At 46.9% G+C, this 12182-nt stretch overlaps 1 protein-coding gene and 1 pseudogene across 1 annotated transcript in view; one reads left to right on the forward strand and one right to left on the reverse strand.

The window, feature by feature from the left end:
• Nucleotides 1–4874: 4874 nt before the first annotated feature.
• CCDC160 (coiled-coil domain containing 160) overlaps nt 4875–12182 on the reverse strand; it is a 12647-nt gene continuing 5339 nt past the window's right edge. The window contains 1 exon segment of the mRNA XM_045288371.1: nt 4875–5935. Coding sequence (XP_045144306.1) covers nt 4922–5911 — 990 coding nt within the window. The 5' untranslated portion in view covers nt 5912–5935 and the 3' untranslated portion in view covers nt 4875–4921.
• On the forward strand, nt 9384–9786 carry LOC101638967 (annotated as a pseudogene).

The following is a 12182-nucleotide window of genomic DNA, read 5'->3' on the forward strand; positions in this document are numbered from 1 at the left end:
CTGGCTGTCATTGTCACATTCCAAAAACACCCCTCTCCACCACCATGCATTGCCTGGGGGGAAAAATCCACTGATCATTTGATATGCTCCCATAGCCCTTTCTATTGCATAGCACTGAGTACATCGTTTTATTTAACTGCCTACTTAAGGTCAGAGACTTGTCTTATTCATAAATCTTTTTCTCCCCCAGATCCTCAGCCTAGCATTATGCCCTATTTCATCAAATCTACAACTCTGTAAGACATATCATGATTCCATGAACTTCAAAGAAAGAAAAATACACTGTGACATGCCCTGGATTTGAAGATGCAGCCACAATTCTGGGAAGTCTCCATGGTTATTAAACAAAATGACCAGAGCATGTGCCCGTGGAATGGTGGACTAGGCTACTAAGTGTTTAGCAAATGTTTACAGAACTCGATTGGGAACCCACGGTGGGGCAGACACTGCTAGACCACTGTGCTCTTAACACTAGCAGTGATTTTAATAGGTCAAACACTTCAGAGTCTGTAGCTGGTGAATGATGAATGGTCTAGGTCCGTTGGTGTGCAATGGGCTGTTTGCTGCTGAAAAACTGAAAGTTCAGCAGGGTCATGGAATCCAGGATAGATAAACTCCTCAGAAACAATCATGGGAGTGGTGATACCATGAGGGTAGGGGGAAGGTGGAGGGAGAAGGGTGAGAAAGGGTGAACGGATAGCAATGATCAATGTATAACACCACCTCGCCCCCGGGAGGGAGAGACAACAGAAACGTGGGCAAGGGACACAGTGGATGGTGTAAGATGAAAACAATAATAAGTTATCATTTACCAAGGGGTCTTGAGGGTGGGAAGGTGGGGGAGGGAGTAAAAAAGAGGAGCTTATACCAAGGGCTCAAGTAGAAACAAAATGTTTTGAAAAGGATGATGGCAACATATGTACAAATGTGCTTGCACACACAACACAATAGATGTATGGATTATAATAAGAGCTGGAAGAGCCCACAATTAAATGATTTAGAAGAAAGAAAGAAAGTTCAGCAGTGTCATAGAAACAAGGCCTATCTTGGCTATCACCTTGTATAGAAGCCATTCACTAGGGCTTTCTTCCACACCTGATTTATTTGCTAAACTAGGGGGTACACTGAGAATATATTGGTAAAAATCGAGGAACACCTAATACAACAGGGGAGCATGATTGCAGAGCCAACAGGACAGAGTATTCATATCTACTTTGAACCCCTTGCTCTTCTCATCAGTCTGTGAAGAGGAACAGCAATTGACCAGTGTCTGCCAGCTTTTTCCAGCCGTTTTATTCTAATGCAATTCTTTCTAAGTGCTACACTGCTTGATCTGTGACTTTGGTTTCCGTTTCTCCCTGGAGTCTTGGGATGACTTGGTGTTTGTATACGGTCCCTGATTGATTTCTGGACTTAGCTTTCTATGGGGACTTTGGTGTGCCAAGCCTTTCTGGTGCCCAGCACCCCAGGCTGTCTCATCAAGAATCTGTTTTCTAAACGGGGATCCAGAACCGCCATATATTTGGTATCTCAATGCACCCCTTGCATGGATCTGACAGGCAAGGATCTGCCCTTGTAAGGAATGTTACAGAAAAATTTCTCCTAGCACCAACCCCCATGCTCAATGTAAGAAGAGTTCAATCATTTAAGAAACCAATCTGTACAAAGCAACAACTCATGGATTACAGACCACAGTTGGACTGTATTTGCAGAAATTCATCTCAACATTACCTTAAACTCTATGCCATTGGATAAATTATTGATGTTATCAATGCAATCACCTTATACCCCAGGAGGAGGATTGACCGTGATTTTCTTTTTGTTTTGTTGTTATTTTTTTGGTCATAAAGTCATGTGACTGCTAAAGTAAACCAAAGTTGTTCAGAACCCATGGACAAGCAGATGCATCCTGGGAAGTTAGTCCTTATAACATGGCCCTGCTCTATACTCTCCTTCATGAAGAGATCCCTGAAGATAAGGGTGCTATAGCCAAGTGTGTTGAAGAAAGCAGATGGTGCCTGGCTATCAAGTGGAACAGAGCCTGGGGTTTTCAAGGCTTGTATTCAAACAAGCAGCCATTTAAGTGACCCATCAACTAAGTCCACATGGAAGAAGCACAGCAGCCTGTGTGATCCAAAGATGACAGTTACAAAATCCAAATATGATGAAGGGAAAAGCATCCGAGCTTAAATTGTGAACTCCCAATTTGTAGAAGGTTCTGGAGGACAGTGAGAACCCCTGATCCATCTGCAGAGTGTCAGGTCAGATTGAGCCTCTGGAAGATCCCCTCTAGCCACAGGTGAGGAACTCAAACAGCTTTACTATCAGGAAGGGATTATTTTAAACTTAATTATGGTGGATTGAAGCATGGTATAATGTAATACTGGTCAGTTGACGTCCCTATTGACCCAACCTGAATTTGCTCTCGGCTTAAATATTTCCCACTTGTTCCATGTTAGCAATTTCTTCTCTGGCTTTTAAAATATTGTTGGTAGTCTTTTCTTTCATAGTCTTTATTTTATCGTTATATTATAATCATTTTCTTCATTGTTTCATTTTGTTCTTGCTCTTTGTTGTTTGTTAGGTCTGCCAGTTTATGAAGCACAGAAGGAGTGGATGCATAGAGACAATAACGCATGCAAATCTTACCATAGTGAATGATGGGGGGAGTGCAGAGTGGAGACCCAAAGCCCATTAGTAGGCCACTGGAAATTCCCTTGCAGAGGGGTCTCGGGGAGGAGATGAGCCAGTCAGGGTGCAATGTAACAACTGTGAAAAATACAACTTTCCTCTAGTTCCTAAATATTTCCTCCCCGCTCCCACTGCCATGACTCGAATTCTACCTTGCAAGTCTGGGTAGACCAGAGGATGTACACTGGTACAAATAGGAACTGGAAATCCAGGGAATCCAGGGCAGATGAGCCCTACAGGACCAGTGGTGTGAGTGGCGAAACAGGGAGGGTAGAGGGAGAGTGGGTAGGAAAGAGGGAACCGATTACAAGGAATTATATGTGACCTCCTCCCTGGGGGACAAACAACTGAAAAGTGGGTAAAGGGAGACGTCGGACAGGGCAAGATATGACAAAATAACAACTTATAAATTATCAAGGGCTCATGAGGGAGGGGGGAGCAGGGAGGGAGGGGAAAAATGAGGACCTAATGCCAGGGGCTTAAGTGGAGAGGAAATGTTTTGAGAATGATGAGGGCAATGAACGTACAAATGCGCTTTACACAATTGATGTGTGTATGGATTGTGATGGGAGTTGTATGAGCCCCTAATAAAGTGATTAAAAAAATAAACAAACCAATAAAAACTAAAAAAAAAGAAAATGGGGTCTGGAAACCAAGTCCCCCCAGTGTATTAGAACCAAATGTATCCAAGGCCCTAGAAATTTTACTGCCTCACCAGGGGACTGTTAGGCTTGCAAATAAAATCACCAGGCAGAAATCTCAGAAGGTTCGAACGGAAGTGCCTCTTGATGCTGAGTTGGATGGATGAGGGAATTCGAGCCAAGAAAGTTTATTAGCTAGGAAATGCCAGAGTTGGTGTTAGAACCCAACTGCCTGGACTCCCATCAGGGGAAAAGACTTTTAAACTCTCTTAAATGTAGCTACAATTACACTTGGTTTGCTGGTCTTCAAAATACCAGTGCTCCGATTACCAATCTTACCGATTGATGCAAACAGATGCAGAAAACCAGTTGGCCCAGCATTTATTTCCCCAAAGGATGGAGGCAGTCTGTTTCTACTTTGTAGAAGTAAACAATCAATTGGCATTGTCTGGGCCCCTTCTAGGGCTGGTTTATCAAGCCAGCTCACAAGCTTCCCCCATGGAGATATACTCGGGCTCAGAAAGCCTATCCATTTCCCCAGCTTGATTTTCTACTCCAGTAAAAATGTACAGCCTCAGAAACCCACAAGGGTCAGTTCCACTCTGTCCTGCAGCTTAGTTCCCTGGCGGGGGAAGTTTGACTTTTGGAAGAACTGTATACACAGCGCCCCTTGCTGGCCAACACGAGTCAATGCAGAAGTCACTGCGGACAAAAGCTGGGGTTTCCTCACAAAGGTCACAGCAGTGTCTCAGTCTAGTCCCTGGGAAGGGTGGCCAGGTCAAAGGAGAAATCATGGGGGAAACAGCAGGGAGAAGAAACCTTGGCAGTTTGCCCTAAGCTATTTATATGTGCCAAATTTGAGTGAAAGCCCTCACAAAAGCAGATGTCTTTTGGTATCCCATGGAGCTTGTCACCAGGCAGTGATAAGACCCACTCAAGAGGCATGTCATGCTTAGACATATTTTGTTTTTAACATCAGTGGGCACACAGATCGAAGGATATGCACGTGCCAGGACAGCATACTTCAAAGAGCACAAAATCGCTGGGGATTTAGTTCAGAAATGATTTGATGGATTGCTACATGTTTTTGGGTGAAATATATAGACTTTTAAATTTCCACTCTCTCCAACCCCCACCCCCAGCTTCATTTCCATTTGGACGCTGGCAAGAGCTTCATCAGGAAAACAAAACAAAACCCTAAGCAGCAAAAAGCAAGCAAAGGGAAACGAGAGAACGAGTGAAGTCAACAGCTTTAAAGTTCACGGTTTTACCAATAGGTCTCATGCCACTCTGTGACACACCTTAAAAACTCAAATGAAACTCACTCGCATCGAAACTCACAGCCCTGCAGGACAGAATGGAACTGCCCCCTTGGGTTTCCAAGACTTTCGATCTTAATGGGAGCAGAAAGTCTCTCCTTTCTTCTACAGAAATGGCTGGTGGTTTTGAACCACTGACTGTGGTTAGTAGCCCAATGCATACTCCACTATGCCACCCAGGCTCCTTCCAGGAGTATCCTAAAGAAAGTACAACCCACACAGCTTTTGCTCCAGGACTGGCCTAATGGAAGGCTTTATTTATTTCAATTTTTATTTTGTAGGGTTTGAAGAAGTATTCCCTGAATTTGGGCCAAGGGCACTGGTTGGCCTTTCTGAGGTAAAGTGTGTTCGCAGCAGTTCCAGGGCCCAATTGTTCCTTGCTTGCAGGGTCTTCTCGATTTTCAGTTCGCTCTTGATGGCGTTCAACTCCCCTCGGACCTTTTCTATTTCGAATTCGTAGAATAACTTCAGTTCCTCTTGTAGGAGGGCGCTGCCTGCCTCGGTACGCTGCTTTAGGTTCTTCACCATTTCTTTTAAATTGTGGTTCTCCTGGTGCAGCTTGTGGATGACATCTTGGGCTTGCCGGAGCTCTTTAGTTAAGCTTTTGACAGTAGTTGCTTTTCTGAACAGGTCATTTCTCAAAGCCTGGAGCTCAAAGTCTTTCTTTGAAGTTGCCGCCCTCGTGTCTAGAAAATTCAGGTGTTTCTTGGGGCCTTCCTGTTCAGCATTCAAAAGCTCTCTTTCGGCATTTTCGAATTCTTCTTCGATTTTCTTGTATTTCTTGTCCAGTTCTTCCAGTTCTGCCTTTAAAAGGGTCGGGCGAACCTTGAGAGATGTTTTGCCCACTGGCTTCTGCCTCGGGTCGCCCCTTCGATGATGGCATCTTCCACTTGGTGATTCCTTGGTAGAAGGAGCACGGCTATCGGTGGTCTGACAACGGTCTTGAGTGCAGACAGCCAAGAGACATATCTCACAGGAGGCAGAACTTGCGGCTCTTGTGCCCTTTGGAATATTTATCTTTCTCTCTCTTAACTTCGGCTCTCATTCTTTTTCATAGAGGTGGGGGAAAGAGACTTTTTTCTTCCCTTTATTCTCCTGACAAAACTTCTGACTGGACAAGTGATAAGTCTCTCCCATTTTCTTGGTTTTGTCTACAATTGCTGGTGTTGCAGATGCTGGCTGAGACGCCTGAGCTGGGCAATCCAGTGCAGCGTAAGAAGACGTCTGCTCTGTCTCCTTGTGGTTTTTGACAGCATCCATTTCTCCTGGAACTGCTTCCGTTGCCTGAAAAACAAAAAAAAAAAGGAAATCAAAGGCACGTTATTTCCACCAGCAGGAGGTATCATAGTCAGAACTAGAGAGCCTTTTGTCCCTCCCCTGGGGTGGAGCAACCTCAGCTCATGGGAATCCCAGCCTCTGAAGGGCACTGCTGGGCCTCAGTTTCCTCACTGAGAAATGCAAAGGGTTGAACTAGCTGCCCTCTATAGACCCTTCTGCCTTTAACCATCTCTGATCCGATGAAACCCACCTGGGAAATTGCACTGTTGGGTTATTTGTAGGAGACAGAAAAAAAATCTGAGAAAGCAGCTAGATATACATGAAACAAGATTGTTCTACAATAATCCAAATGCTCTCGAATGAATAGGCTAAGATGTTAATACCTGGGCTTCCAAAGTGTCCGATTGCACCCCCATGCCTGAGTTCTTTCAGTGGGCCTACTGTTCATGCATTCCTTCAAGTGACTGCAACATCAGGGCTTAATGCAATGCGAGCTGCTTTCAGTAAAGTATCCTAGGCAGCCTTCCTATGAGGAACGCTGCCACATGCCCTTCTGCCTTGACCTGTGCATTCCTGCTCATCCAGTCTTGGGCTGTGCTTTGAGGCAAGACTGCCAAGGATACGGAACCCTGTCTCTTTGGACAGCAGTTTTATGATGGGAACCCAATGTCAACAATCGAGACTTTCCTCGAGACCTGGATTCCAAGTGTTGTTTTGAGGCCCAAACTTGGCCACCATAAATCACTGTGCAGCCAAATTCATAAGCATTTAGGGAGAATTATTTTGTTGCCAAGGGACTTTTTCAAAGTCCCTTCTTCAAAGCAAAACTTCACTGCAGCTCTCCTAAACTGCAGACATACTGTTTTCTAGATCATTCTAAAGCTTTCTAAAACGGATATACACCCAACTCACTGCCACTGACCCAATACTGGCTCATGGCAACCCTATAGGATAGAGTAGAACTGCGCCTGTGAGTTTCTGAGCCTATGACTGTTTACGGGAGTAAAAAGCCCTGTTTTTTTTTTCTCCTGAGGAGTGGCTGGTGGTTTCAAATTGTGGCCCTTGCATATCGCAGCCCAATGTGTAACCACTATGCAACTCCCGGAGCACTAACTACTGAGAAAAGGGAGAACGAGAGTCCCCAGCAATAAGCTGAAGGACCACACCTTCCGGAAGCCACAAAATGGTAACTGCTGTTACCACTCGAGTGTGTGTGTGTGTCATTTTATTCATGGAATACAATGCAAGCGTTATCAATTTTTGCCAACCATGCCATCCCCTCATATATTATCTTCTTAGCTGTGCTGTGTGCACTATATGGGTGGGTGCATTAGTTGTGAAAACGACACACTCATTGACTGTAACGTTTATTACTAAGAAAAATCAAAGCACACCTGTGCTGATTTCCCCCATGCACACAAGTACCATTTTCTCCGGGTGATGACAAAGGGCAATGGTTGGGTTTCTACTTCAATGACATTTTCTTTCTGGTTAGAAAGGGGGGAGCGGGGATGTTATTTGGACACATTTGGGAAAAGATGTAAAAGCCCCGAGAACAAAAGGAACACTGATCATCTCGTGCACCATTCTCTCTCTAGTCTGGTTTGGTTTGTCTCTTTCTCTTTTCCAACATTCATTTGACTCACACAAGCCTTCCTTGCCATAGGTCATCAGCGAAAAGAACTTGATGCCTACAAGTACTGAACGTACTTAAGGTCCCTCCTCCTCTGTTTCTCCCCAAGGCTACAACCCCATTGGCAACTACTTGGCTTTGAAGCAAAGCACAGGTACAATTATTCTTAAACAGATTGGGGGTGGAGGTTCAGTGAAGGTGGTATAATGATTGGCCCAAAGGCCATGATCCAGTTTTAATGAAGTTTAGCCAGTCAGACCACAGAGGACGATTCAGACTTGAAACTCAAGGTGCACATTTCTCGTTGGTGCATCCTCTCTTTTCTCGGCCTGACTTTGTCACCCCTAGAAACAGCTGCTATCGCTGTTCTTAAAGGAGCGGGGATCCCAAATCCTGCTCTCCCACCTTCCTAATGAAGGAAAAAGATTCCCGCCACCATGCAGAGAAGGGGTGGGGACAAGAGAGGATGCTGCCACTTTATCAGTCACATTTTCAGTAGTCAAAAAAAAATGTTTTTAACCAGACAATCCTGAAAAAGATAAAAATGCTTCTAATCAGGCTGCAATAGAAGAGTCCTAATTCTGATCAAAAGGTGTTGTTGGTGGGATGTATCTGAAAGGAGGTGAGCAGATGGGCAAGTGAGGTGAAGTCCCTTGATACCTGGAGGTAAAAGGAATGATAAACTTGAGCTAGGCGCCCTGATGGACTAATGGTTATAGAATGGCTGCTCACCACAAAGTCAGCAGTTCAAAACCACCAGCCACCAGCTGCTCTTCTCAGATTTTATCACCTTTCTCCTCTGAGGCTCCACACAATTCCCCAGGTCACTGGAAGGAGATGCTTTTCAAGGAAGCCTAGATAGCAATACTCGGCGCTATCAACTCCATTCTGACTCACAGCGACCTGCTGGGGCGGAGTACAACTGCCCTTTGGGTTTCGCAGACATTCAGTCTTAATGAAGCAGACAGCCTCATCTTTCTCCCCTATAGCAACTGGTGAGTTCCAACTGCTGCCCTTGTGGTTAGCTCAGTACATAGCCCACTAAGCCAGCAGGACTCCTAAGGAGTCAGAGCTTTCCAAATTACTATTTTATAACGGATGCTTCGAAGAAGTGAGGAGACTTGACCAAGGTCACACAGAGGGAGAACGGTGCATGTTCTCAAATCCTTTTTTTTTTCTTCAGCTAGGTTTCAGTTCATGAGTTAAAAGAAAGAGACCCCATGATCTTCAGAGTTTAGGTATTGTTTTCAAGGGTCACAAAAGGATAAAAGGAAGAATGAAGGGGGGGAACTGCATGTCACTTATCAAAGGACAGAGAGAGGAGAAAGGCTGGCAAGACCTTTTGGAATTGCCCTCCCATGGCTTACACAAGGCAGGGTCGTTGGGTCTCAGAGCTGCTCCTTTTCTTTCTTCTTCATCAACATCTTCTCTTTTTTTGTAGATATGTGAAGAAGCTCTTTCATTGGCGAGCTAGGATCTAAGGCAGCGGTTCTCAACCTTCCTAATGTCGCGACCCTTTAATACAGTTCTTCATGCTGTGGTGACCCCCAACCATCAAATTATTTTCGTTGCTACTTCTTGACTGTCATTTTGCTACTGTTATGAATCGGGCGACGCCTGTGAAAGGGGCCATGACCCACAGGTTGAGAACCGTTGCTTTAAGGCAGGGGTCCTCAAACTGCGGCCCATCAAGGACATCTATCCGGCCTGCTGGGTGTTTTTGCCCGTTTTGTTTTTTTACTTCAGAATAAGATATGTGTGGCGGGGTCAGTGCACTCAGAGCTGTCGGAGTGTGAGAGCGGGACGGAACCTGGTGGCGCTATGTCTTTCTGCAGCTTCTCCGGGGGCCAGGTTTTCCAGAATCACCTTGAACCCGCTGTCTACGTGTGTGCCAAGTGGGGGCAAAGTTTTCCAGAATCACTTTGAACTCGCTGTCCACGTGTGCGCCAAGTGAGGCTACGAGCTGTTCTCTGGCCGCTCCAAGTACGAGCACTCGTCGCCGTGGCCAGCCTTCACAGAGACCATCCACGATGACAGCGTGGCCAAGCCGCCCGAGCGCAATCAGCCTGATGCCTTTAAGGTGTCCTGCGGTAAATGCGGCCACGGGCTTGGCCACGAGTTCCTCAATGATGGCCCCAAGCGGGGGAAGTCCCGCTTCTGAATATCTAGCAGCTCCCTGAAGTTCATCCTTAAAGGCAACAAATCTGCCTCCCAGGGAAAGTAAGCAGGCAGCCCAACCCCAAGCAGCCACGGGCATTGGTCACCCCCCTTTAGAACTACAGCCTACTGACCTTCAGGCAGGGAGGGCTGCATAGGGGGGGGGGGGGTTCCCGAACAACCCAACCCCAGCGCCAGGATGGGGCCGAGGGCTGGTTCATCTTGGCCTCCGAGGCTCGAGGCTGGGACTCTGGTCTTAGGGTGTCTGTGTCTTGAAAGACATAACACCCTTGGCTTCTCTCCTCAGCCTGGCAGCCCCTCCCTGCCTGTCTGGTCTCACCCCTATGAGCCCCGATTCCCAAAGGGGCTCCAGCCCTCACCAGGGCCATGCTGACCCCCTAAGTTGTGTGAGCAGATGCAACCACTACAAGGCCATGTCCCAGTCAGCGGCTGCAGCCCGTTCACTGCATGAATGGCTCTGGTCAAATCGTTCCAGACTCACCAGGGCACTGACGGTCTGACCTACTGGGGCATGCAGGCCCATGGCACAACCCCTGAGTCCCAGGTCTCCATCTGTGTGGGCGAGCAGCCACTGATCCATGGTCTTCCTACCAGTCCCGGTGGGGCCTGGGAGGTCTTGTTCCACAGTCTGTACCTGCCAAGCCTGCCCCAGGGGAGTACGTCCAGAGCTCCTGGTGGCAGCCTCACCCTCTCCCACCTCACCCTCTCCAACTCTCTGAACTGATCGGCTGGAAACTAATAAAGCAAGGAGACCCAGCAAGCCACCGTGTCCATGACTGGGTCTGTCTCCACCCTTAAAAAAATGTGCAGTGTGCATAGGAATTTGTTCACAGTTGTTTTTAAAACTATAGGCCAGCCCTCCGACGGTCTGAGGGCCAGTGAACTGGCCCGGTTTAAAAAGTTTGAGGACCCCTGCTCTAAGGGCTTGTTCCCAAATCTCCTCACAGAATATGGCTGAGCTCAGACTGGTGGGAAAACGCTGCCAGTCTCGTTTCCCCTTCACAAATGACAACACTTGTTTTTTTGGGGGGGTGAGGGGAGGGGTGCAGAATAAGTGTGGCACTCATGAACTACGGGAAAACCCCAAACTCAAACTTGCTGCGATGGAGTCCATGCTGACTCACAGTGACCCTAGAGGGACAGGGTAGAACTGCCCCTGTGGGTTTCCAAAACTTTAACTCTTTAAGGGAGTAGAAAGCTTCCTGTTTTCCCCTTGGAGCAGCTGGTGGTTTTGAACTGCTGACCTTGAGGAACAGAGCCAAATTCTACCTATGCCATCAGGGCTACGAGGTTCCAAGGACTGGGAAGGGGCTTATGGGCTTTGGCTCAGCGTGTCTTTCAGAAATCAAGACACTCTTCTACCCTGGTGTGCTGCCAATGAACTTGACTAAGAGCCCTGGTGGTGCAGTGGTTACAAGGTGGCCTGCGATCCACAAGGTCAGCAGTTTGAATCACCAGCTGCTTCTCAGGAGAAAGAAGAGGCCTTCTCCTCTTGCGCAGAGTTGCAGTCTAAGAAACCCACAGTGGCAGTTCTATTCTGTCCTAGAGGGTCTCTCTGGGTTGGCATTAACTCAGTGTAGGGAGTGAGGGAGGTAACTTGTTGCAACAGACAGCAGCCAAACCAAATGGGAAGCCGTTAGTGAAGTACAAGCATGGCTAGACAGCAGATCAGAGGTCAGCGAGCATTCTTCTAAGTGACTGCCCTATACTACAGTGGGTATGGAGAAGCTGAAGGAGCGGCGGGGAGACCCAGGAGAAGTCAGCCAGAACACAGAATCCAAACCCCAGACAAAACCCTATGGCCAAAGTAACATCAGTCCCTTTAAGATGGCGACCCTGTCCCACTCCCCTGAAGGCCCTGGGATGGTACCCTAAAGGCACGGTGCCCATAAGATGACTACATCAATTGATTTGTGTCTGACATGTGTTAGTTACAGACTTGGGATGGCTCTAGTCAGGATCACACCCGGAACATCCCCATTCATCCTCTGGTGGTTTGGGGATTGCTTGGCTATTTTCCCCCTTTGGGCAGTGGTCCTTTTGCGGAGTAAGGAGTCCCATGAACGTGGCTGATGTGCACCTCAGAATTTTGAGAACCACTGATAAAATAAACTGAAAATTAAAAAAGCATGTGCAGTGTAAAACACAAGTGCTGGGAAATAAGCAAAGCATGGCCATTTCTTAGGGCTCTGCAGGTAGAACGCACCCATAAAAAGCCCAGGTGGATGCAGCTCTAATCAGGAATTTCAGGAAACACATCACTGTTTATTCTGCAAGGAAAAACCCCACCAGATCCCCTCGACTTTTTTTCGGGTTGCCCTTACATGAAAGCCTGGGGACCTATACTCACCTCAGGTGATCGAAGCTGAGGCGGTCCATTTTTCAGTGTTTTGAAAGACTCCTATTTTAAACCACATACTTTAGACAAAGCCATGACACGGG

Source organism: Echinops telfairi, unplaced genomic scaffold, assembly GCF_000313985.2.
Source record: "Echinops telfairi isolate 266 unplaced genomic scaffold, ASM31398v2 ScPeMD7_20;HRSCAF=75, whole genome shotgun sequence".
NCBI lineage: Eukaryota > Metazoa > Chordata > Mammalia > Afrosoricida > Tenrecidae > Echinops > Echinops telfairi.